General features: G+C 43.2%; 2 protein-coding genes and 1 long non-coding RNA gene across 4 annotated transcripts in view; 2 read left to right on the forward strand and 1 right to left on the reverse strand.

Annotated features, from left to right (window-relative positions):
- The window catches only part of LOC6051143, a 326,944-nt gene that overhangs the window by 201,055 nt on the left and 99,714 nt on the right, over positions 1-26,175 (reverse strand). The gene's annotated exons all lie outside the window — the stretch shown is intronic.
- Positions 174-16,043, forward strand: LOC119768707. The gene is made up of 7 exons (XR_005278171.1): positions 174-250; positions 412-505; positions 609-689; positions 8,960-9,070; positions 15,393-15,616; positions 15,675-15,813; positions 15,877-16,043. It is a non-coding gene; the product is annotated as an uncharacterized LOC119768707 (long non-coding RNA).
- Positions 16,123-26,175, forward strand: part of LOC119768706 — a 64,114-nt gene continuing 54,061 nt past the window's right edge. The window contains exon 1 of the mRNA XM_038259341.1: positions 16,123-16,396. Coding sequence (XP_038115269.1) covers positions 16,139-16,396 — 258 coding nt within the window. The 5' untranslated portion in view covers positions 16,123-16,138. The remainder of the gene's footprint in view (positions 16,397-26,175) is intronic.

Raw genomic sequence — 26,175 nt, forward strand, 5'->3', positions numbered from 1 at the left:
TAAAACACGTTCAAGGAAAAACTATGCCAAAGTGTACCAACATAAAAATAGAATGTAATAAAACCGTTTCTTTTAAAAATACTAAGAAATTTCACAAAAAATGCTGCCTTCCTACGATTTTTACTCATAAAAATGGCATCATTCAAGTGCAAATAAAATCCGTGTTACCTTATCTTGTGTACATACTGCGGCCCACGCGAAAAGAAAGGAGAAAATTCAAAGTGTCAAATTTGTTACAAGTGAAAATGAGGTAAGTATTACTTTGATAAGAAAAATGCGTTTTGAGTGATTATTTTACGGTTTTTCGAGTATATTATAGCTTTAAATTAGTTGATATGTAGTGTAAAACTGGAATCTGCGTTGCTCAGCATTCAGAACCACTCAAACTACCCCGTCCGTCTCTTATTCCAGACTCCCACAACGCCAGTGATCTACGCAGCTTCCAGCTTTCCTTTATCAGCAATTTTCGACCTACTTAGTAGATATACAAATAACTTCCCTTTCCGTAAGTATAAGATTAGCCGGAACCGCTTTTCCTAAAATCCTCCCTCTCCGTCACTCATAACCTCAAATTCTAACCCCTTCTAAAAACGACTGTTTGATTTCAGGCTCACCCACCACTTCGGCTGCCTTCTTGATTAGGGAACCCACTTATTTATATTATCTTTCTTTTCGATTTACCGTTTCAGGTAAGTACAAAAACATAAGGTACAACGGGTCCCAAAATCATCCCTCTCCGGAACTCTTAACCTCAAATTCTAACCCTTATCCGATACTTAATATTTGGACAGTTGGATTGCTTGCTGCATGCTTTAATGTTTATGTTATGATATGTTGTTTTGTTTCGTGTTTAAGGAAAATTCATGCAAACGGTCCTAAATTAATCTGCCCTTCAGAACCAGTCCTTCGAAAACTTGAACAAATAGGTGTTTTAGCGATTCAAACTCTACCCTACCTAATCTTCTAAGAACTTGAGTCACGAACTTAAACTTTTGAGACAGCAAAACTCGAACCTTTTCGATGAAAATAATTATAGAAATCATAGTTCAATCAGACGTTGGTTAGGTTATCGAAAGACCGTCATGATAAATCAAGCTAAACAATGTAAATGAGCCAAAGACGAAATGTGAATAATCTCTTCCAGTGAAACTTTTGCTTTATGGTTGCTCTAAATCTTGCTAACTTTTTCAAAAGGTCCTATATTCATAGGAAACCCATGGCACATTGGTTGTTTTGAAAAAGTATTCATGAAATCCATTCTAAACCCCAAAACCAAGGGTGGCCCATTCCGATGCACAGTGGGATAAAATCGGGAAAAGACGATTACTGTGTTTGTATAAAAGTATAGGAAATCGATTGCAGGTGGTTTTAACCTGGGTGGACAACGGGGACCAGAATATGGTCGGATTTTCACCGGAACTCATTCCGACGATTTTATAAAATTCCCTTCATATATCGAGAAAAATGTTTCCTCTTGACATGATAGGGGCAGGGGGCAGACTGGGCCACCCTTGGTTTTGGGCTTTAGAATGGATTTAGACCAACTGTAGGGCAAGGGTCTTATAAAAGACGTCAAATAACATCACCAAAACGAAAACCACGTTTGAATTCATTGTATTTTGAGATTATGAGCAAAAATGTAAATTACTGACAAAACCACACAAATGTTGTTTATTTCGAGGTTTTTAAATAAGCTTTATGAAAAGTTGGATTGTTCGAAAAAGTTTGTTCAATGCTTATAATGTTACTATATGTTACTACCAAGGTAAACAAACAACAACGGAACTTTCAAATCATTTAGAGGCTTGGTGGTGGAAGTGTTAAATAAAAATCCAATTTGGGGGCAGAATGGACCACCCTTTTCCTGCTTTATAAAAACAATCAAAAGTTACGAAATTTTGATTAAATGGATTATTTCACTCCTGGTTGCTTCACAAATCATGTTTAATGCAACATTAGTTGATTTTTTACTTGTTTTGATGCTTATTTGTAAAAATAATGTCTTATTACAACATATTAACACTATATTCAAAAATGTTTGTTTTGTAAAGTGACTATTTTTATAAAAGTGATCAAACTTCATGGAAACTATGTTAGAAAGGTCCCTTAAGTCACTTCTCATCTCCCTTCAACGTTGTATTAGACGAAATGGCTTGTTTTCTAATGTGGCCCATTCTGCCCCGCAGGCTGGTCCTTTCTGCCCCGCACCCTAGAAAATAGTCGAAAACTTTTTTTAATTGCATAAAAATAGTTTTAAGCTAAAAATTGTCATCAACCAAGTATACAACATTGAAGGAACATCCCAAAGCATAAACCTACTACACTGAATTCATAAATTTGTATGTTTTTCTATGGTTTTGGTGCATTTTTCTTAGGCGGGCCATTCTGCCCCCTGCCCCTACGACGTATAGAGATCTCCCAAGATAAGACACTACAGAATAGGCCATAGGAACCATGTTCCGGAACCCCGGTGGAAGATTGATCGAGCGGTCCAGTAATTTTGGCATGTTGCACTTTAATCGTCATGATTTCATCAGAGTAGGCTACTAATAGTGTCCAATTAGTGATAATAATCAATTCCGACCTGCTGTGGCCGGCTACAGGAGCCCTGTGGCCGGTTACAGGAGCCCTATGTGATGATGAACCGGGTCAAGCTGAACGACAACAACTACTGTTTCTAATGTTTCCGGCTCGGGTACTGCTGGGTTGGTGCTGCAGCAGACTTGACCGAATGGTTACGCTGTCCGCTTTGTAAGCGGATGATTCCCATCTGGTCAAACCTTCCATCGGATGTGGTCTCAGCCATAGTTGTTGTTAGGCCGTTAAGTCATTCCAGGTGTAGGAGCCGTCCCCCTACTATAAACGGACTGGACTTCTGACTTGCTGCAAAACCTGGAGTTCACGAGAAAAAGACCAACGATAGATCGCAGAATGGAAGGCTGGACCAAAGTGAAGTAAGGACCAGCGACCACACGTGAAAAAAATTGCAGTTCGGCATCAACGTGCACTGCCCCAGGACGAAAAAGGCTCAGAAAGTCTACATGCGGTCACGAACGACAACAGCCAACATCTGCCAGGAGGTTGAACTTGGCGCAGCCACGCTCAAAGATGGTTGGAGCCGCATACGCTCAGCCATCGGCAGTGCAGCGGAAGCCACACTGGGTAGTGCGATCCGTGTCAGTCGGAATGATTGGTACGATGACGAGTGTCAACAGATTACCGCCGAGAAGAAAGCAGCTTACGACAAGAAGACGAGAGGGAACATGGAACGATATCGGCAGGTCGATGAAGCGGACGGAGACGGCGTTGGAGTCAACCTTGGAGCGCCCACAGCTGATGAACAGTTCCCGGCACCTGATCTAGAGACGGTGAAGAGGGAGATCAGGAAGCTGAAGAACAACAGAGCTGCCGGCAAGGATCGGTTACCCGGTGAGCTCTTCAAATATGGAGGAGAGAAACTGACGAGGGCGCTTCACTGCGTGATCTCCAAGATCTGGGAGGAGGAGAAGCAACCGGAGGCATGGATGGATGGTGTCGTGTGCCCCCTCTACAAAAATGGCGATAAGCTGGACTGCGGCAACTACCGCGGCATTACGCTTATCAACACGGCCTACAAAATCCTCTCCCAGATCCTCTGCCGTCAGCTGTCACCCCATGCAAGGAGGTTCGTGGGGCCCTACCAAGCGGGCTTCACTGGCGCGTGCGCCACCACGACCAAATATTTTGTCTCCGACAAATCCTCAAGGAATGTCGTGAGTACAACGTGCCCACACATCACATCTTTATCGACTTCAAGGCGGCCTGTGATACAGTCGACCGTGAGCAGCTAGGGCAAATTATGCACATTATGCATTTAGCGGAACTCTTTGGATCACGCTGAGGGCTGCGGCAAGGTGATGGCTTTTCCTGTGCGCTGTTCAGCATCGCCCTTGAGGGCATTATTCAATGAGCGGGCATCGATACGAGTGGCACGATTTTGAACAAGTCCTACCAGCTGCTTGCTTTTGCTGATGACATCGACATTGTGGCAAAAAACCAGGAGACGGTAAGGAAATCTACACCCGACCGAAGGTAGAAGCGAGATGTGTAGGACTTGGCATGAATACGACAAAGACAAAGTACATGACAGGAAGGGGTTCGAATGACGTCGGTCCCCAAGTCTCACCCCTCTAGCTGTGGATGATGGTGAGTTGAAGGAGGTGATCGAGTTCGTGTACTTGGGATCGTTGGTAACCGCCGACAACGACACCAGCAAAGAGATCCGGACTCGTATTTTTGCTGGGAATCGTGCGTGCCCTCACTTCAGATCCAGTGCAACGCCGCACGAAGCTGACGATGTACAAAACCCAGATTGGTCTAGTCCTGGTAGTCCTCTATGGCCACGAGACCTGGACGATGCGGCAGGAGGACGAACGTGCAACTTGCATCATTAACTCAAAAGTGAAAATGCATATGTGACATTTATGCAAAAACGAGCAGAACAATAGTGGCCAATAGAGTTATCTACGTGCGCATGTATTGCGTGTACGTACACGAAAAAAGTGAGGTTAAATTTTGTACCGGCCAGCAAAACAAATGGTAGTGTGTGTGAGATCGGGCTTAGATAGCTCTATGTTTTTTAACACTGAAATCACGATAGTAGTTTGACAACTTTTTCACACAGATCTCACACTTACTACCAAACGTGCGTGGGTCCCGTGTAAAAGTGACAGTCCAGTCCAGCTTACAGTTTGACTTTGACCCAAGGCATAAACAAAGTTACCTTCATCGGAGTGACAGAGTCAGAGATAGCGATTTTGACAACCGCACCACTACACACTCAATCACGAGTACCTTAGGTAGAAAGCCATGACTTTGACAAATCAACGGGGTGCTAACTTAAAATGTGTCAAACGAAAATGTTACCAACCACCGGAGTGTAGAATAGAGTGACAAGAAAAATCGAAAATTTTGGAAAATGTGAAGAGATACCCCCTGGGTCGATTCTTTAGGCAAAAATAAGTAACTGTGCCTATTTTGAGCCAAATCGGTTAAGGTTCAGGGGTCGCTTTTTATCGTTGAAGTTTATATGGGGAAATAGCGAAAATATATGAGGAAAACATCGCTTCAGAATTTTGGCAGCAGGTTGCGCAGGTCTCGCCTAATTTTGTTCAAGTGTGAGATTCTTGTAGGAAATTCAATTTCCTACAACTTTGTCGAAGTGCAAGAGGATTCGATTTGAGCAATGCGATGAAAGGAAATCAGCTTATATACTTGATAGTATATAGGGTTATATACTGCCCATGTTCGCATAAATGTCCCATATGCATTATTTTTTTAATAGGTCCTATAAACATATGAAAGACAATAATTTATAGGTCCCTTAAAAACTTTAGAATTTGTCCCACACATAAGGCTACGTGTTAAGTTTTCGCGAAAAATAGATTTCCTCCAGATCTTTAGAAAAAAAGTATTGGATGTTTTAGGCTCTGCATCATTAACTCAAAAGCGATGAAAATGTATATGGGACATTTATGCGATCAGAAGCAGTAAAGGACATATGGGTCATTCCAGGTCAACTGAGTACACTTTTGGACTCGACCTTCACCGATTTGGACCAAACTTGGAGGGAACGTTTATCTATCGATAGTTAACAGAAATCTCAAGTTTGGTGCTGATTGGACCATCCCTCTATTTTGGCACCGCCCTCTTGGCGATTTACTAAAAACTTTTTTCTTTTAATCATTACTTTGCAACTATTTGAGCAAAGACTTTCTACAGGTTGCATTTTATAGAAAATTGTCAAGGAATTCGATAAAAATAAAATTTTAACCCTTAGATGCCCACTAATATTATATTTTAACGTTTTAAGTATAAAAATTCAGTTTTGACCAATTGATTATATTTTTATTTTTTATTTTATCACCATCGTGTTCCCGGACAATTTTACATAAAAATCAATGTAGACTTCAAACTAAAATGAACTATTGACGAGATACAGCGATTTTATTGAAAAAAGTTTGATTTTGCGCAGCACTCGGAAGTTCATGGTGTACTTTTCAACAAAAAGGAATGAATCTCGCATAATTCGGTTTTTATATGTGAGAAACTTATTTCGGATTTGAATTCATAGTACAGAGTGCAGTGCAAAATCAAACTTTTTTCAGTAAAATCGCTGTATCTCGCCAATAGTTCATTTTAGTTTGAAGTCTATATTGATTATTATGTAAAATTGTCCGGGGAACACGATGGCGATAAAATAAAAAAAATAAAAATATAATCAATTGGTCAAAACTGAATTTTTATACTTAAAACGTTAAAATATAATATTAGTGGGCATCTAAGGGTTAATATTTTATTATTATCGAATTCCTTGGACAATTTTCTATAAAATGCAACCTGTAGATAGTCTTTTGCTCAAATAGTTGCAAAGTTATGATTAAAAGAAAAAAAAGTTTTTTAGTAAATCGCCAAAAAAGAGGGCGGTGCCAAAAATAGAGGGATGGTCCAATCAGCACCAAACTTGGGATTTCTGTTAACTATCGATAGATAAACGTTCCCTCCAAGTTTGGTCCAAATCGGTGAAGGTCGAGTCCAAAAGTGTACTCAGTTGACCTGGAATGACCCATATACGATTTTTTGTTCCTAAACTAAATCACCAATAATCAGGATCAACTCGGATCGTGTTGCACCCTTTGACAAAGTTGCAGGAATTGAATTTCCTACAAGAATCTCATATTTGAACAATTTTGGTGGAGACCTGCGCAACCTGGCAGAAAATTACTGAAACGATGTTTTCCTCCGAACCATATTTCTGAACCAAATCTGTTTTTAATTAAAAACGATACTTAATCCACCTTTAGGTGGTTGGCGCCTTCCTCACATTTAAAGGGTGCTATCCCAAATGCAAAAGTGCGTAAATAACACTTAAGTGCTTATAACTTTTGATAGGGTTGTCAGATCTTCAATGTTTTGGACGCGTTAGAAAGGTCTTTGAATCCCATCCTGCGATAGGTCGCATGAGAGATCCGGACAACGTTTCCATCAAAATATCTGAGATCCGGCCTCCAAAAGTGCATAAGTAACTCTGAAGTGCTTATAGCTTTTGATAGGGTTGTCAGATCTTCAATGTTTTGGAAAGGTCGTTTGAATATTTATCCAACGATTGGTCGCATAAGAGATCCGGACAGCATTTTCGTCAAAATATCTTAGATCCGGCCTAGAAAAAGTGCGTAAATAACACTTAAGTGCTTATAACTTTCGATAGGGTTGTCAGATCTTCAATGTTTTAGACGCATTGGGAAGCTCTTTTGAATACCTATCCAACAATATGTCGCATGAGAGTTCCGGACAACGTTTTCATCAACATATCTGAGATCCGGCCTCCAAAAAGCGTATAAATAACACTTAAGTGCTTAAAACTTTTGATATATTTGTCAGATCTTCAATGTCTTGGACGCGTTGGAAAGATCTTTTTAATACCTTTCTAAAAATATATAGCATGTCAAGTTTTCTTACAAAAACCACCCTTTTTACAATCTTCCGGACTTTTGTTAAACTCGTTTTTTTAGCATAACTTTTGAAGTACTTAGCTCAACTTTATCATTTTTAATAGCGACTTATGGGACCTCAAGACGGATCGAATGACGCCAAAACGGACAAAATCGGTTCAGCCAATGTCGAGATAATCGAGTGACAATTTTTTGATCAACATCCCACCACACACACAGACATTTGCTCAGAATTTGATTCTGAGTCGATAGGTATACGTGAAGGTGGGTCTAGGAGGTCTATTTGAGAAGTTCATTTTTCGAGTGATTTTATAGCCTTTCCTCAGTAACGTGAGGAAGGCAAAAATGATGGACCTTCTATATTTTGTATTTGTAGCACCTCACGCCGTTGCAAATATTTTTCAAAGTTTATGTCGCTACTTCTTGCAATATTGGCCTGAAAACCTGACCAAACAATTTTTTTTTCAAAAACTTCAAAATTGAATTGGAAACAATATGAAACTTAGTCAGTCACAGTCGGGGGACATAAACTTTAAAAAATGGTTGCAACATCTTCATATATTCATTTACTTTTTTTTAGCTAAATTAGTTCTATTATGGAGTGTTATTCTTATGACGTTAACTTGGATGAATGTGAAGCTGGTCCAAGTGGAACGCAGCAGGAGTCATCCAACTCCGATATTGTCGACGCCGATGTTGATACGCAGCAGAGTTCCGTCCCCGAAGTTCTTGAGGAAGAAGCGACGCAGCAAGTTTGTAGACAACACATAATCGTACATGGCGTTGAGTACATTCTGCCACCGGAGAGTATCCCAGATGATAAAGCTATCGAGGTGATGTACCAAGTAGACTGCTTTGGTCTACAAGTCAAGGTGATCGATTTAATAACGTTTTGGGGCCTAGAGGAAATACATGACTCTTTGAATACGCACAAAATCTATGACGTTTCTACGTTGTTATCGATTACAATGTGTGACGTGAATCAAATCACTGAAATCGTTGGACTTCGTGTACGGCTACGGCATATGGTTATGCACATGGTAATATCTATACAGGCGCCTTTCATAAATGACGTAGCTTTTTTACATTTTATATACCAGTTTTATTTTATTGTGCACTTTAAACGCTAAAACATCTATTAATTAATTTGTTGAATCTAACATTTGTACCTCCATTTCTGGAGTTTTTTTTTGAAAAGGACCAATAAACCAAATTTTCAGTTTTTGCTTTTTGGGTGTTTTTCAATACCCCTGACTCAAGGCGGTTCTAAAAACACCCAAAAAGCAAAAACTGGAAATTTGGTTTATTGGACCTTTTCAAAAAAAACTCCAGATTTCTTTTGTCAAAAGAATTCATAAAATTAAAATAGAATAAGGAATATAGAAGGGTTGAATAAAAAAAAGTGTCATTTATTTAAGGGCGCCATTTTTCATCCAGGACCAATTATGATAACTCTTTTGTACTTACAGCGGATGATGCATGCATTTCCTTGTCCACCAGAGTCCTTTTCGTCACCCAACGTTCCTTCGGGAGGACAACCTTCGACTTCTCATCAAACCTCAACAGCAATGTCAGCAACGGTAAATATATTGGTAGAATACTTTTTTTGCTGGAGTATACTAAACTCATCTTAGTTTGAATCGAATGAGCAAGCGACTAAGTACTGTCAATGCGGGCCCCTCTTTAAAGAAGATAAGCTCGAAACTTAACCTCAAAGGTAAACAAACCAAATGAACTTTTTGACAGGTGTCAGTTCCGGGACTTTGCATTTAAAATTTAATTTTGTTCCGGTTGTTCCGTTTCGCATGGACACAAACACGGTCGGGAGCACGACAAGGACACGGTCACGGGAATGGCCAGGAACAGGTACCTACACGGCCAGGGACACGAGAACGGTCAGAAGCACGGACACGAACACGGTCAGCACGGACACGAACAGAGTCAGGAGTTTTGGCGCGGAAGAGGAAGAGTGAAAAAAGAGAGAAATTTTCAGTCAGTACTGCAAGTGATTGCGTCGAAACACACGGGTCCCCCACAGACCGTTATTATGCAGAAAAAATTTCCACCCAAACCAATGATTGGGAATGGTTTCTGGGACCATTCTGCACCTCTGGGCCAAGTTTCAAAATATTTGCCGGCAGAAATTTCGAATACGGTCAGTTTTAGTATTTTTAGTTGAAATTAAGGGGAAATCACATGTAAAATGCGTAGGAAAACTTCAAAGTTTCAATGTTTTAACTCTAACAAGTTACTGGTCATTGTACTTACATGTAGTAGAATGATATGAAACGATTTACGGAACTGACTTACCCGGATTAAGCCTTAGTTAAGTGACTTATGTGCATTATTTACAAGTTTATATCTAAATATTTTTTTAAAACTCCTTCATTAGGCAATTTTAAGTCTAGGAAGACTAGATTGCATAAACATAATTAAAGTGGGGTAACTTTGAGCCAAGGGGTGACAATGTACAAAAGATTGTTGTGATAAGCATTAGGTTTATGTCAATATTTGTTTGTAGACTGCTTAATTTGGTCTATTTATGTTCCCAAACCCAAAAATAATTTGATGATATTGCTTCGCAGATCGCAAATTAATATATTTAAAAAGGCCTATTGATTTTAAATCACCTATAAGTGACAAATATAAAAATGATGCGCACATGTTCCAGTTCTGAATCGATTCCTTCTGAATACAAATAAAAGAAAAACAATTATGTGACGTGGCAAGTTTGTAGCATTGCATTAATAATAAAATTGTTTTTTTTTTGTTATAAAACGTTTAGAAACTTGATCCATACGAATGAAATGTAGTGAGTATTTCAGCTATCATTTTGCTCAAACATTTTGTTGCCCTGTGTAATGATTATAATTAGCAAAAGTTTAATGGATTAATATTTCAAACCAATTATAATTTTGCAATATTGCAGTTTATCATCATAAAAACTGTATTTTATAATTGATTAATGTATTATTGATACAGTTTGATCATCGTTAAAATTCATCAAAACATATTAATGATCAGCAAGTACTTTTACTGATTTTCAGTAAAACAAAACCTACTCCTATCTCATGTGAAAACACAATCACTCATCTACTATTTTAACAAGCCTGACATATATTGTGAAAATGTGATAAAGTATAGTCTAATATGTATAGATAATTGAACTTATAAATATTTACATATGAAGGACGATGTAAGTTTTCAATGTAGTTTGTGTCCTCAAACTTTTTTCAGGGTACAACAATAAGGCTAATAATCCTTTGTAGTTTTTTCGTTCTTATTTAACTTTTTATGGAATTTTTCAAAATTGTGGAGAAGACAACAATATTTGCAACGAGTAATCCTTACAATTCAAGCTTATCGAGCTTGTTGTTAAGATATTTAGTTATTAAACAAACGTAAAATTTGGTACAATGTCACCCCATGGCTCAAAGTTACCCCATTTTAATTATTTTTATGCAATCTAGTCTTCCTAGACTTAAAATTGCCTAATGAAGAAGTTTTTAAAAAATATTTAGATATAAACTTGTAAATAATGTACTTAAGTCACTTAACTAAGGCTTAATCCGGCTAAGTCAGTTCCGTAAATCGTTTTATATCATTCTACAACATGTAAGTACAATTCAAAACCATGACCAGTAACTTGTTAGAGTTAAAACATTGAAACTTTGATCTTTTCCTACGCATTTTACATGTGATTTCCCCTTAATTTCAACTAAAAATACTAAAACTGACCGTATTCGAAATTTCTGCCGGCAAATATTTTGAAACTTGGCCCAGAGGTGCAGAATGGTCCCAGAAACCATGTCCAATCATTGGTTTGGGTGGAATTTTTTTCTGCATAATAACGGTCTGTGGGGGACCCGTGAACAAGCCCAGCTTTTTTGCCGGATGCTGTTTTTATTTTGTTTTGGCGCGGAAGAAGAAGAGTGAAGAAGAGAAAAAAGAGAGAAATTCTCAGTCAGTTTTGCAAGTGACCGCGTCCAAACAAGTACACACACAAACACACACACACACACAAATACAGGTATGGACCGGCATGGTGGACGGCGCTGGGGACGAAGCGAAATCGAGCGCTGCGCGACAGAACGCAGAGACTGATGGCCATGCGGATTGCAATCACGTACAGGACCATCTCGTCGGAAGCAGTTGGCGTCATAACCGGAATGATCCCCATCGGCATCACACTGGAGGACCGTGTGCTACACCCGAAGAGGCACGAGAGGTATCCGGGAAGCCGCGAGAGCCGAATCGCTGACAAGGTGGCAACGCGAGTGGGACACTATAGGGGGATGGCGTCGCTATTTTTAGACCACATTTTCCACTTTTTCTCATCGAAACCGACTACTTTATCGACTTCATTTTGCTGGGCGAGATAGGACGCCGTCTATTTTTAGACGATGACTCAGCACTTTTACACTCTTGCGCTTAAAAACCAGGTGGCAGCACGATGTAACGCCACGTCCCTATGGAGGTCGTAAGGCACACAGCTGGCCGTGCAGCGCAGGTGGTAGTCCACCACGAGGCTAGGGCTCCTTAGGCTAGCCACTTATGGAGCCCGAAAGCAGAATGAGTGCTACTGAAACCGCGAGGAGGAAAACAGACTGGAGGAATGGAACGACCCTTAGCATGAAAACACGGACACGGATTGGAACATGGAATGTACTGACGCTTGCCCAGTCGGGTAAGTTGACAACGCTAGTGCGGGAGGCAGCTCGGCTTAAGCTGGAAATCTTGGGTCTAAGCGAAGTCCGTTGGCCGAACCCAGCGGAGCACAGGATGCCTTCCTGGCAGGTTCTGCTGTACTCTGGCCTCTGGAGGAGTGGAAATGCATCAAGGACGCCTTCGTCGCTGCGGGCGAGAATACTTTGGGAGTACTGCGAACCCAAAGGAAGGAGTGGATTTCGGATGCCACCTGGGAGAGGAAAGGAAACAAGCGAAGGCTGCCATTGTGAGTGCAAAAACGAGAGCGGCAAAAGCACGTACCCGCCAAGAGTACGCAAACCTGGAAAAGGCTGTTAAACGCTCTTGTAGGCGGGACAAGAGAGCCTGGACAGATTCCCTTGCCGACGAGGGAGAGAAAGCTACTAATAATGGTGACATGCACCTCCTCTATGACATCTCGCGACGCTTGTGTGGTGCCAGGACGAATACACGCATTCCGGTGAAGGACAGGAGCGGTCAGCTAATAACCGATCAGGCTGACCAGCTGAAACGTTGGTTCGAGCATTTTGAGCAGTTGCTGCAAATCTCGCATTCACGTTCAAGCCCCCAGTACCAACCGCCAAATGTGAGGCGAATAAACCGGGTGAACTCTAGTTCACCTACGCTGAGGAAGATTGAAGAAGCCGTGAGGTGTATGAAGTCCGGAAAAGCGCCAGGGATTGATCAGATCTCCGCAGAAATGCTCAAGGCTGACGCCCAGTTGTCAGCTCGAATGCTGCATCGACTGTTCAGCAAAATCTGGGACACCGCGACTTTTCCGGTCGACTGGATGCAGGGCATTTTGGTGAAGGTTCCAAAGAAGGGGGATCTCACCAACTGCGACAACTGGCGTGGCATCATGCTGCTGTGCATAGCTCTGAAAGTTCTCTGTAAGGTGATCTTGTGCAGGATCAAATCGAAGATCGACGAGTCTCTTCGACGGCAGCAAGCAGGGTTCCGAAGTGGCCGTTCGTGCGTGGATCACATAGTGACACTTCGTGTGATCCTCGAACAGGTCAACGAATTCCAGGACTCCCTTCACCTGGTTTTCGTTGATTATGAAAAAGCGTTTGACCGTCTCAACCACGAAAACCTCTGGGAAGCTCTAGGGCGCAAGGGTGTTCCAGAGAGGATCATCAACCTCATCAAGGCGCAGTACGAGGCTTTCGTTTGCCAAAACGAAACTATTGGCACTACGCCCCCGGGGCATGGCCTTCCTCTAACGTGGGATTTCTGCTCCAGCGCCTCTGACGAGACAGGAGAAACCGGGACCGACGTTTTACTTCACCATCCGATAGAAGCTCAGTGGATAAGGCGGGAATCGAACCCGCGTCTCATAGCATCATCGGGATCGGCAGCCGAAGCCGCTACCCCTGCGCCACGAGACCCACTTTCGTTTGCCGTGTTGTGCATAACGGAGTCTTGTCGGACCCAATCCGGGTGGTAGCTGGGGTGAGGCAAGGATGTATCCTGTCACCGTTACTGTTCATCATCGTCATTGATGAGGTGTTAGCTAGAGCGTTGGACCGTGTGCAAAACCGTGGGCTGCTTTGGCAGCCAATTAGGATGGAGCACCTCAACGACCTCGACTTTGCGGATGACATTGTGCTGTTCTCGCAGAGAGGAAACGACATGCAGAACAAACTGGACGACCTAGCTGCATGCTCCTCGGTGGCGGGTCTGAAAGTCAATGTCTCCAAGACCAAGTCGATGGCAGTGAACACGGAACGCGCTCAAGGCTTCACGGTAGCTGGTGAAAACGTTGAAAAGGTCGACACTTTCCAGTACCTTGGTAGCCAGATTGCGCCAGATGGTGGCACCAAGCTCGACGTGTCCACGCGGATCAAAAAGGCCAGAGGTGCTTTTGCGGGTCTTCGCACTTTGTGGCGCTCGAACCAAATCAGCTTGCGCACTAAACTGCGGACTTTTAATTCGAACGTTAAATCAGTGTTGCTCTACGGGAGCGAGACTTAGTGCGTATCGAGCCAAAACACGACAAAACTGCAAGTCTTTGTAAACCGCTGCCTTCGCAACATCATTCGTGCCTGGTGGCCCCACAACTGAGTCTTGAATGCGGATTTGCATCGGCGGTGTCAGCAGAGGCCAATACACATCAAAATCCAGGAGCGCAAGTGGAGATGGATCGGCCACACGCTACGAAAAGATGCGTACAAGATCTGCCGAGAAGCACTGCACTGGAACCCACAAGGACAACGCGGCCGGGGCAGACCAAGAGACACATGGCGGAGAAGCCTCCACCAGGAAATCAGTGCTTTTGACGATTCGATAAGTTGGCGCCAAGTGAAGGCAAAAGCAGAGAACCGTCAGCAGTGGAAATCCTTCAACGCGGCCCTATGCTCCACTGGGGATCAGGACGCATAAGTAAGTAAGTAAGTGAACAGAAGGCACGGAGAGGTCACCTTCCACCTCACACAGTTCCTGTCGGGCCATGGCTGCTTCAGGAAGTACCTGCAGTGCACAGGTTCGGACATGCAAACACCGGAGCACGTGGTGTTCGCCTGCCCTCGCTTTGAGGCAGCGCGAAGCGAAATGCTGGCCATTATTGGAGCAGACACCAGCCCGGATAATGTGGTGCGAAGAATGTGTAGCGACATCACCAAGTGCGATGCGGTCGTCGGAGCGGTGACGGCTCTCCAGCGGAAATGGAGAGACGATCAGAGGAGGAACGACTAGGAGCCTAGTTGAAAACTCACGAGTGTGGCTGTGAAGAGAACACGTTATGATGGTCGGCTCTACAAAATCGGTACACGTCTCGATGGTCCAAGGAGAGGGCTGCATATGACTAGCTGATCAAAAGCAACGCGATTCTTGGGCGTGGTTAAACTCTCGCATGGACTCATATGTATGTGAAACAGGAAATGGTTCTAGTATCCGGCACGGATCCTGTAAGTAGACTAGTGCAGAAAATGCAACGCCTCCCCCCGAAGTTATACCGAAAGGTGGTCCGACCTTGTGAAAAAAAAGCACACAAATTCTTAAATCTTTGGGAATATGCTTGGTCATCTGTAGATTGCACCATGTACCCCGTATTAAATACATTTATATTTAGACCAAAGACTTAGAATACTTGGAAAAATGTAGCTTGTGGAGTAATATAATAATATCTCGAAACAAAAATTCAGTTTTCTTATTTCTACGTTTAAAAATGGGTTTATGTATTCGCCTTTTTTACAGAAAAAGCAGCCTATAGAGAACTTGCAAGAACTCTTGATGTCGTCGGAGCGCGGTAGATTAATCATCCAAGAATATAATAAGAATGACATTCTGTGCGATGATACTCGCAACGATTTGATCCAAATAATTATTTTGGAGGCACGCGCTCAGCATCTCGATGTGAACAACACTCTGTTCAAGATCATGGCGGAGAAAATAGAAAACTTTTCTCGAACGAGAACCGAGTAAGAATAGTACTTGTTTTCTCTGTTTGACAGTGCATTACCAAATATTTGTTTCTAGACACAATATTTTACATCAGCGGTACCCGGCATCACGCGTGCCGGCGGCAGATTTGTTGTGCGCAAGCCGAAAATTTATGCAAAGTTTAAGTTTAATCTGAAGCAGCCATCCACAGAAGTGGAAAAGTCAACAATTGAGAGTATGATTGCATGTTAACCTAAATTGACCTGAGATGATTCACAGATAAAAAATATATTTCCAGACAACGGCAAGCAAGAGGAGTCTAAAACATGGTTGGAACGCGGACGTACACCGTTGGAGATGGTTATCGCGCATTGGGACGCTTGTTTTGACCTAAGACAATCCCTAATAAAATCTGCAAAATCGCTACAAGCAGTAGTAAAAGAATTTCCAATCATCACGACAGCTCTCGGGGAAACATGGTATGTTTCTTTCGATTTATACATTTTAAATCAAAAAATAATCTCGTTATCTCTTTTCAGCTCATTAGAGATTTCAAAACAATGTTTCCCGGTAAACTCGAGATTTACTTCAACAGCGTTGTTAAAGTGCACGATAACCTGCACAACATGTTCGGTCGCCTAAGTTGTGAAGATCACTTGAAGTTGGCAGCAACGTATGCCACTGCTACGGATATTAGCGAAAAGAACCTGATATTTGCCAAGCTGCTTACAACCCTTATCCCATCCCGTGGCAAGATAACTAAATCTTGGAAGCCATCCCTGGTCGAATCGCAAGAGGGGTTCATCCTTTTTGCACAGGTAATTTTGACAAAGAACTTTGTCGTGGCTGACTGGTTACGGTGTTCGCTTTGTAAGCGAATGGTCCTGGGCATCGAATTTGCCCCCAACGAGAAAGTTTAAGAATTAGAAATACTTGAAATACTGAATATGAAAGAAAAATCAAAGTCGCTCGAGGTGGGGTTCGATCCCCGGCCTTTGGATTGGTAAAAGCAAAAAGCAAAAATGCTAACCACTAAACTATCAAAGCTTGGTGAGCTATGACTGGAATCAGGAATACTGTATTTGTCCATTTGACAAGGGTTCGGAAGTTCTAAATAACGTTTGAATCAGATTGATGCAAACGTTCTTCAGGGCGGGGTTGATTCACACACACACACACACACACACACACACACACACACACACACAGAACTTTGTCCTAAGGTCTCTATTTCTGATGTGGTGTCAATCCAGAAAATCGAAAATTGCCTATAGGTAATTTGAGTTCATATTCCTGTTAGTTTGCATGGATTCTTCAACATAAAGCGCAACAAAAAGCGTATGACGTAATATGGGATGAACTGTGCAACGGGGCAGGACATACGTATTCATTCTAGTCTAATGAAATCCTGCTCGGTCAGTCAAGGGAAATCATTCTATCGTTGGCAACCCTGCGCATTTTGGCAGTTCGCGCGCAGCAGGCAAACCACGTGCTTTATTGTTTCTACACTCTAACAGAACGGACGAAATAAACATTAGTTTAGTTCAGTTTGTAAACGCGGTCTTTTCTTTTCCTCCGGGATCACTCGCGTTTCGTCGGCCCAGTCCAAGGTCCAAACATTGGTCCTTCGTCGCCGGATGTGTTTCGCGAACCGTTCAGTATGGACAAGCTGGAACACTTTCGAAAGGTGCGCTTGGTCTGCGTGAGTGGGGAGCTGGTGGCAGCTGGGAAACTCGCTGTACGGAAGGCGTCCTTCAGCGAGGCAACGGAACGGCTCGAACGGCTCCGGTAGCTTGCTGGGAAGTTCCGGCGGAAGCAGCAGAGCAACGAGGAAACGTTAGAGGACCAGGAAGAAGTCGCCGCAGCGCGCGGAAAATGTGTGGATTTTTATACGACTTATCAAGCAGCCAAGGAACTCCTCGAAGTTCACATCAAAAACACAACCTTGGTTCGAGCAGTTACCCAGAAATCGAGCAGCGGCAGTCTTCTAGACGAGATCCGGCAGTTTTGCGAGAAAGAAACCGAAGCGACAGTCGGCCAGTTGGGAACCATTCCAAGTAATCCGAACGGCAGCACTCAGGTGTCGAGTTGCGCACCCCTCTCGGGTCCAACGACAACAAGCGACGGTCTGGAGCCGTGGGATGCGGCGATCCAGATGGCAAACAGCGGTTAGATTGTGCGTCCGCTGTCAAGATCCAGAAAGCAAAGCACAACATCAACGACGAGAATGTCACGGAAATGGAAGGAGATCAAGCGCTGGTCGACACTGAATCGACGAGAAGGTTTGAGGACGTTGGAGGTTAAGTCACACGGTCACGCTTCATGGACGCCACGTTCTCGTTCAAGCAACTGTGGATTCGTGATCACATCCGGAACCTACTCCAGGTCGAGCGGATCGGAAACTGGACACACCATCAAACGGCGAGCGCTGGCGAAGGCAAGGGATTGCAGCTCAAGATCAAACACACGTCGAATAAGATCGTAGCAGCTGGCGGAGTTGGTGGTTTGAGACAGATGTGCCTCAAGGCGGGGGAGAATGTTCTGGTGGCTTAACCCTTTCAAGCCTGATGGGTCATATATTACCCAAAAATGAAAATTTCCAAAACTAGCCTATAATTTTCGTATGGTCGTAAGAATCATTATTCCATCATTAGATTAAAAAATATTTTTTGAAAATTCAGGCTTGAAAGGCAATTCTCCTATCTGGTGATTTGGCAACCCTGCGCATTTTTACAGTTCGCGCGCAGCAGGCAACCACATCCACATCCGGTGGGAGGCCTACCGGAACAAGTGACAGAATCAGAAACTGTTACCTTAAGGGGAAGTGCAACAACTGTGGGGGTACCCCCAAGACGGACGAGTGCAACGTTCAAGAAGCCCAGCCAAAGCGGTGTGCCAACTGCTCTGGAGCTGGTCTTCAAGATGACGAGACACAACAAGGACATCAAGTATCGTGATCAACTGTACCTGGTTCATCTCGAGAATGGATCGACAACGCCGTCTGAGCTGAAAGCAGTTCGGGCAATTTTCAACATCATCGTGTCTTGGGAACGTTATCGTCCAGTGCACCGTGACGTGACACAGTGTTCGAACTGTTTGCAGTTTGGACATGGTGGAAGGAACTGTTTCATCAAGAGTCGTTGTGCAACCTGCGGAGGTGAGCACAAAACTCAAGCTTGCGAAACAATCAACGAGAACATCGAAACGAAATGCTTCAATTGCGGCGGCGACCATTCGACCAAGAATCGGAGCTGCCCAAAACGAGCTGAGTTTGTAAAAATTCGGCAGCAAGCGACGACGAGGCACCAACCAAATCGTCGCAAAACACCACCAGCATACACGGACGTGGATTTTCCTGCTTTGGCGTCACCAGGAGCAGGATCTATTCGAGTGGTTCCAAATCTGCAGCCATTGCCGTTGAATCAGCGGCAAAAAGTTGCAGAGAATACAATACTTCCTGGAGGGAAAACCAACCGGCATCAACGGATGAAGGCAGTAGTGACCTGTTTTCACCACAAGAACTTCTGAACATTTTCATCGAGATGACAACACTGCGTGGTTGCAAAACTCGTGCGGAACAAGTAAGCCATACCACTTAGAATGTAAATGAAATGTAATTATTTAAGAAAGTCAAATAAAATCATATTTAATTTCAAAAAGAAGCAGAGTCCAGCTGTTCCGAGTTCTCTCCGCTGCTGGGCGCAGTCCAAAGGATCGCCCTCGACCCGCAGGAAGCAGTCAAGAGAATACCGGTTCCGGCGCCGGTGCCACCCCACGGCGACCCGTCCTCGGTCCAAACCTGTCGTCAGTTTGTTTATTAGGAGAGAAAAGCCCGTTTGAGTGGATCGCCTACCGATGGGTCCATCTCAAATAGGCACAAAACCTTGTCAACAGATTTACATTCCTGTTACACGGAGTGTATGGAGTGTACGGAGTTGCTTTCGCTATGTATTTTATATATTATATGATGATCGATCCTTGGCCCTAACCTGGTCGCAGCACCTAAGAGGGCCTAATAAAAATATGTAAAGATAAAAAAAATCCGGCCCAGATACTCTTCAAAAGTTTTCCCCTTAGGGGAACTGGTAAAGATTTTCTTCTAACTTTACAACGACTTTTAAGATGGTTCAGCCATAAAAAAGGAACGATTTCTCCCTACTTCTATAGTTGAGAAAGCAATGTGTTTCAACAGAATGCGCATGTATGGCTTCGGTAATGGACACTTACTAGTTTTCCTGTCATTTATCCTGTGATTTGTGTTAAGCATGTTTTACAATTATGCATGCTTTTGTCAATTATTTGTTTTTGTGATGTCTTTTTTCGGTTAAATACTGTTGCATGATTAAACAAGGCATTATTTATTTTTATTCGAATGAGTTAATGCATGGAGTGTAAGTAAAAACTTTCCCATTTTCTGATAAATATAGACTATACATACCACACAACCATTGTTTATTTCAGAAAACAATGGCGTTTATTTGCTTTGTATGCAAAAATCATTTTGTAACCGTTGACCTGCTGACGGAGCACTATTACTGTCAGCACAATTTAAAACCAACTAGCACTATGTACTGTGCCCAGGGCGACTGTACTAGGTATTATCCATCAACAAACTCTTTAAAAAGACACTTTCAACAATCGCATAAAGAACTTTTCGCTGTTGAACCGGAAGAATTACCAACGAACCCAATTTTTCAACCAGAAGATGCACTTAACAATACATCTCCTAATAGAACTCCTGAGAGGTAATGCTGGCAATATTTTTTTAGCTAAATATTATATTATATATTTTATTTCAGCTCACCGAACTTGAATGAGGCAAATCAAAATGTATCAAACACCGATGTTCACGATTTTGGGGTGAAGTTCGAAAAGAGATCGAAGCGAAATCGAATTTAACGCCAATGCAAGAAATCGCTTTAGTATTCGTTGGTTTTTTAAACAGCCTGCCAAACTTCAACCGAGAAATGGTGTTTCAGGTAGTTGAACACATTCAAGATGATTTTTTAACACCAGTGGCGCATTTAATCTATGATAAAATCAAGGACAATATTCATCCGGAACAACAGCAAAATATTTTAAATTGTGTGCTTGAAATAACCAATATTTTTGATCCCGTGTCCACAGAATATAAGTTCTTGAAAATTTTAAAAGAAAGGAAACTTTTCAAAGATCCTTCAATGAATATTATTGAGCTTGATTTAGAGCCACAACCTTCCGACGTTGATGCGGAGGTACGGCTCAAAGAAGTGCGGCGAGGAGGAGTTTATTTGGGAATTAGCGATCTTTTCTTAAACTATTTTCAATCGAGCAAAATCTGAAAGCTATGATAGATCATATCAATGCGATCAACAGTTCTCCGGCTGAAATAAATGATAATTTTTTGAAAGGAAAATTTTGGAGAAATAAGATTAAACGTTATAGAGGAAAAATTTGTATACCGTACATGCTTTACAGTGATGGATTTGAAGTAAACAATCCGCTAGGATCGAAAGCAGGCAAGCAAGGATTAAATGGATACTATCTTTCATTTCCATCCGTTCCGCGACACGTAAGTGGGTTGATAGAAAACATTTTTCTGATTATGTTTGGATATTGCTCTGTGGAAAAAACAGCTTCAAATGAGGAAATTCTTGGGCAATTGATTGAAGAAATAATCGAAATGGAGCAGAATGGCCTAGAATTAGAATTGATGGCAAAAACAGAAAGTATTCTTTCTATTTGGTGGACTTAGAGGTGACAATCTAGGTCTCAACAAGATCTTGGACTATAGTGCGTCTTTTGTTGCAAAATATCCTTGCAGAACCTGCTTAATGGATCTAGAATTGATGAGAAAGTCTGTACTAGATCATCCCTCCTATTACCGCACGGAGGCGAACTACAATGAAGCTCTCAAAAACGGATTTGCATTATCTGGTGTACATCGAGATTCGCCGTTCAATACTATTCCTGATTTTCATATAACTGAGTTGAAACACGTAGACATTATGCACGATTTCTACGAGGGATACGCCCACGATTCATTAACAAGCTGTTTAGATCGATTTTGAACAAGGATATATAACACTAGAGCAACTTAACAACCGGATTAAGCGTTTCGATTACGAATACAATGATCGGAGGAATAAACCAGAACCAATCACAATGGATCACATTAACGCAAGAAAACTAAAAACATCTTCAGGACAAATGAGGTCTCTAATCGAAAATCTACCTCTCATGATTGGAGAGCTCATTCCTGATTGCAGGGAATGGGATTTCTTAATAAGCGTGGTGAAAATAGGAGATCAAATTATGAGTCCTTTCTTCACAGTACAATCTTTAGAAGAAGTACGACAAAACATAGCGAATAACCTAACTGAATATATGGCGCTGTTCGAAACGCATCTCAAGCCCAAAGGGCACTTCTTGACCCACTACAAAGAGTCGATTGAAAACTTTGGCCCTGCCAGATTTGCTGCATGTTATATACCGGAAGCTCGGCATAGAATCTACAAAAAAATTGCAAAATTCACCGAAAGCCGTCAAAACATAGCCCTAACGATTTCCATCAAGGATCGACTCATGCTAGCTTACAATCTTATGATACAAAAACTACTTCAATCCAAACTTGTTCATCCCTGGAAAAGCTCGTATATGTCCGGTAAGTGTATGACTTCCAGTAATATTATGTAATGATTGTAATCATTGATGAACTGACGTACGAAGAAATATCAAAATTTTACGCCCTTCCGGCGATTACCTATTATTAAATTCATGCTATTTGTTTGCTCTAAAATTGTGAAAAGAGTGGCCAGTTCGTCAATGTCAACTTTCTAATTTTTGAAGTCTAATCTTAAAAGAGTATTCCAAAAATGTTTTTTCAATAAAAAAACTTCAGATTCTGAGTCGAGTATGAAGACGCAGCAGGAGCAAACAAACCAAAGGCAAACCAAAGAGTGAGAGAGACAGAATTTTCTACCCCATTTCCAGAATCTAGCGAGAAGTCTCGTAATTGCTCTCGTAATTGGACTCGGACAACTACCTGGTGGTGACTAAGCTGCGCCAACGCCTGTCCGAGGTCAACAAGATCCGGTACCGTCGCCCGCAGCGGTATAATCTGGAGCGGCTCAAGGATCCTGAGGTCGCTACCCAGTACGCGCGGGAACTCGAAGCTGCGTTGCCTGACGAGGGTGAGCTCGTCGAAGCCCCTCTGGAGGCCTGCTGGAGCCATATGGAAGCAGCCATCAACGCAGCGGTATCGAGCGCCATCGGGTACGTGGACCGAGTTCGACGGAACGGCTGGTTCGACGAGGAATGTCAGGCGATTTGGGACGAGAAGAAAGCAGCGCGGGACAAGTGGCTGCTGCGCAACACCCGTGGGAACAAGGAGTCGTACAGTTGCGAAGACAGCAAACCCATCTCTTCCGGGATAAGAAGCGCCGCCTGGAAGAGTTGGTGTTCCAGGATATGGAACAGCTGTATCGCTCTAATGAAATGTGCCGCGAGCTGAAATGTGCCGAGATAAGGACGGAGGCATCTTTACGGACGAGTGCGAGGTGATCGAAAGGTGGAAGCAGCACTTCGACGAGCACCTGAACGGCCCAGAGGCGGAGTACCAGGGCGACGGGAGAAGCGACGTCAGCGGTATGGTGGACTGCGAGGACGAGCCAGCACCCACGAAGAGGGAAGTTAAGGATGCCATCAAGAAGCTGAAGAACAAAAAAGCAGCGGGTAAGGATGGTATCGGTGCTGAACTCATCAAGATGGGCCCGGACAAGCTGGCGGCCTGTCTACACCGGCTGATAGTCAAGGTCTGGGACACAGAACAGCTACCGGAGGAGTGGAAAGAGGGAGTAATATGTTCGATTTACAAGAAGGGGACAAGTTGGAATGTGAGAACTATCGAGCTATCACTATTCTCAACGCGGCCTACAAAGAGCTGTCTCAGATCATCCTCTGTCGTCTGTCGGAGCGAGCAAAGGATTTCGTAGGGACGTACCAACCCGGTTTTGTGGAGGGGAAATCGACGACGGACCAAATCTTTTTGCTACGCTAAATCTTCCAAAAATGTCGCGAGTACCAGATCCTGACGCACCACCTGTTCATCGATTTAAAAGCAGCGTACGACTCGATCGATCGCGAAGAGCTATGGAAGATCATGCACGAGAACGGCTTTCCCGGGAAGCTGATCAGAATGGTGAAAGCAACGATGGATGGAGCGCGGTGCAGTGTGAAGATTTCGGGTGCGATGTCCGACCCGATCGAATCGCGCAAGGTACTGCGACAAGGCGACGGTATCTCCGGCCTCTGTTTCAACATTGGGCTTGAAGGTGTCATGAGACGGGCGGGCTTCAACATGCGGGGCACGATTATCAACCGGTCCAGCCAGTTCATCTGCTATGCCGACGACATGGACATTGTCGGCAGGACGTTCTAGGAGGTGGCTAAGAAGTACACCGAATTGAAGCGGGAAGCGGATAAGGTTGGATTGAAGGTGAATGTTGCGAAGACGAAGTATCTGCTGGCAGGAGGAACCGAGTCCCTTAGGGCTCGCATAGGACCGAGCGTGACGATCGACGGCGACGAGTTCGAGGTCGTGGAGGAGTTTGTGTACCTCGGATCGTTGGTCACGTCGGACAACAACTGCAGCAGAGACATTCCGAGCCGCATCATCACCGGTAATCGTGCCTACTATGGACCCTACGGTCCGGTCATCTTTCCCGACGTACAAAGGGCACCATGTACGAAACGCTGATAAGACCGGTCGTTCTCTATGGGTACGAGACGTGGACGATGCTCGAGGTGGACCTGCAAGCGCTTGAGGTTTTCGAACGCCGAGTGCTTAGGACGATCTTTGGCGGCGTGCGTGAGAACACTGTATGGAGGAGAAGGATGAACCACGAGATGGCGCAACTCTACGGCAAGCCAAGTATTCGGAAGGTCGCCAAGGCCGGCCGGATCCGGTGGGCCGGACACGTCGCAAGAATGCCGAACGCGCTGGATGCACGCCAACCGAACCGGACAATCAATCCGGTGAAGTTGTTGTTCAATTCGGAGCCGGTTGGAACGCTGCGGAGGGGGCGCAACGTGCAAGGTGGTTGAACCAAGTGGAGGAAGATCTGGAATGTGCGGAATTCCGCAGCGGAATTGGAGAGTAGCAGCCCAAGACCGAGTCCACCTGGCGCCACCCGAATGGCGAATCGTGCACACAAATCGATCACGCCTACGGAAGGACGCAATCCCAAAGGGTGGTTCGATGCGGAGTGCCAGCGAGTGACGGAAGAGACGAACGAGGCCAAGAAACGTATGCTGGTTAAGGGTACCCGACGAAACTGTGAGCGATACAGTGAGTTGCGAAGAGCTGAGAAACGAACACACCGAAAACGCGAACGATAACGACTGCGGTGGCGGCTAGGTGGAAGGAGCACTTCCAGTAGCTGTTGAACGGTGAGACTCGAGAGGGAATCGTCGAGGACAGGATACACGTTGAAGAAGATGGAAAAGCTGTGGACCGGCCTTCTTTGGAGAAAGTAGCTAAGCTTCATTTTTGGACCCAATTTTGTTGTCAATATGTTGTAATTATGACATAAAATGGTAGTCACTTCTCTGCCTCTCGTGAGTCCTGACCTCATATCTTTCTTACTAATCCCCTTAAAACGCACGTGATACTTTGTCGGACTAAAATTCCCATACAAATTCTAGTGAACCTAGAACTGGTGGTATTGCTCAGGATGATAGCGGACTATAACAAGTTGCGAAACGAAGAAAGATAGCACCAACTCATCTTCCACGACTCGTGGATGTAACTGTTGTATGTCCTGGTCAAGCAACTCCGAGTGGGCACTGTGTTTTTGTTTATATTTTGTAGATTTGTTCAACTTGCCAAAACACTACATTATAGTCAAATTCTAGGTAGTATTGCGATGATAATTTGAAGTTGTTTTGAGGCTTTGTTTGCTCTATTCATACTCAATTCACTTGAAATTGTAATTTTGACGACTAATTATGATTTTCTTGTTTAAGGTTGGCGAATTACCAATTGTTCCGGAACTGACAATTATGGAAGATTTTGTGCTACGATGTGATTATGTCAAACTTGGCAGCAAGCGGATTAAAACCGGATCAGTTTTCACTCTATTTCAAAACAACAATTATATATTCCAACAAGTGCAGCACATTTTGATATACCAAGATGAAGTTAAATTTATATGCAGGCAGTTTGAAAATTACACTTACGACGCTCACGTAGACGGCTATATCATCGATGATCGCTCATTTAATCTGGTCTTGCTAGATTACAAAAATAAAAATATTGCTCCTAACCGATTGCACACCATGACGAATGGAAAGCAAGTTTTAAGAATAAAATTGTAATAATAAAATATATTGTTTGAAACCATTTTTTAAATCATAGGGGCCACTTTTTAGTTTGACTTTGTCAAACCAAAAGAGAAGATACTAATGGTACGTTCGTTTGAAGAGCCAGTTCTGGTTCAATCGAACGTAATTTGTCAGTGTGCGTGGAACTCGCATGAAACTTGAAAAATATTGAGTGCGGCATTAGAGTTTCAGTTCCAAGATAGCGGCGAAACTCGTGCGGAACTATCCTCAAACG

This window comes from Culex quinquefasciatus, chromosome 3, assembly GCF_015732765.1.
Source record: "Culex quinquefasciatus strain JHB chromosome 3, VPISU_Cqui_1.0_pri_paternal, whole genome shotgun sequence".
Classification (NCBI taxonomy): domain Eukaryota; kingdom Metazoa; phylum Arthropoda; class Insecta; order Diptera; family Culicidae; genus Culex; species Culex quinquefasciatus.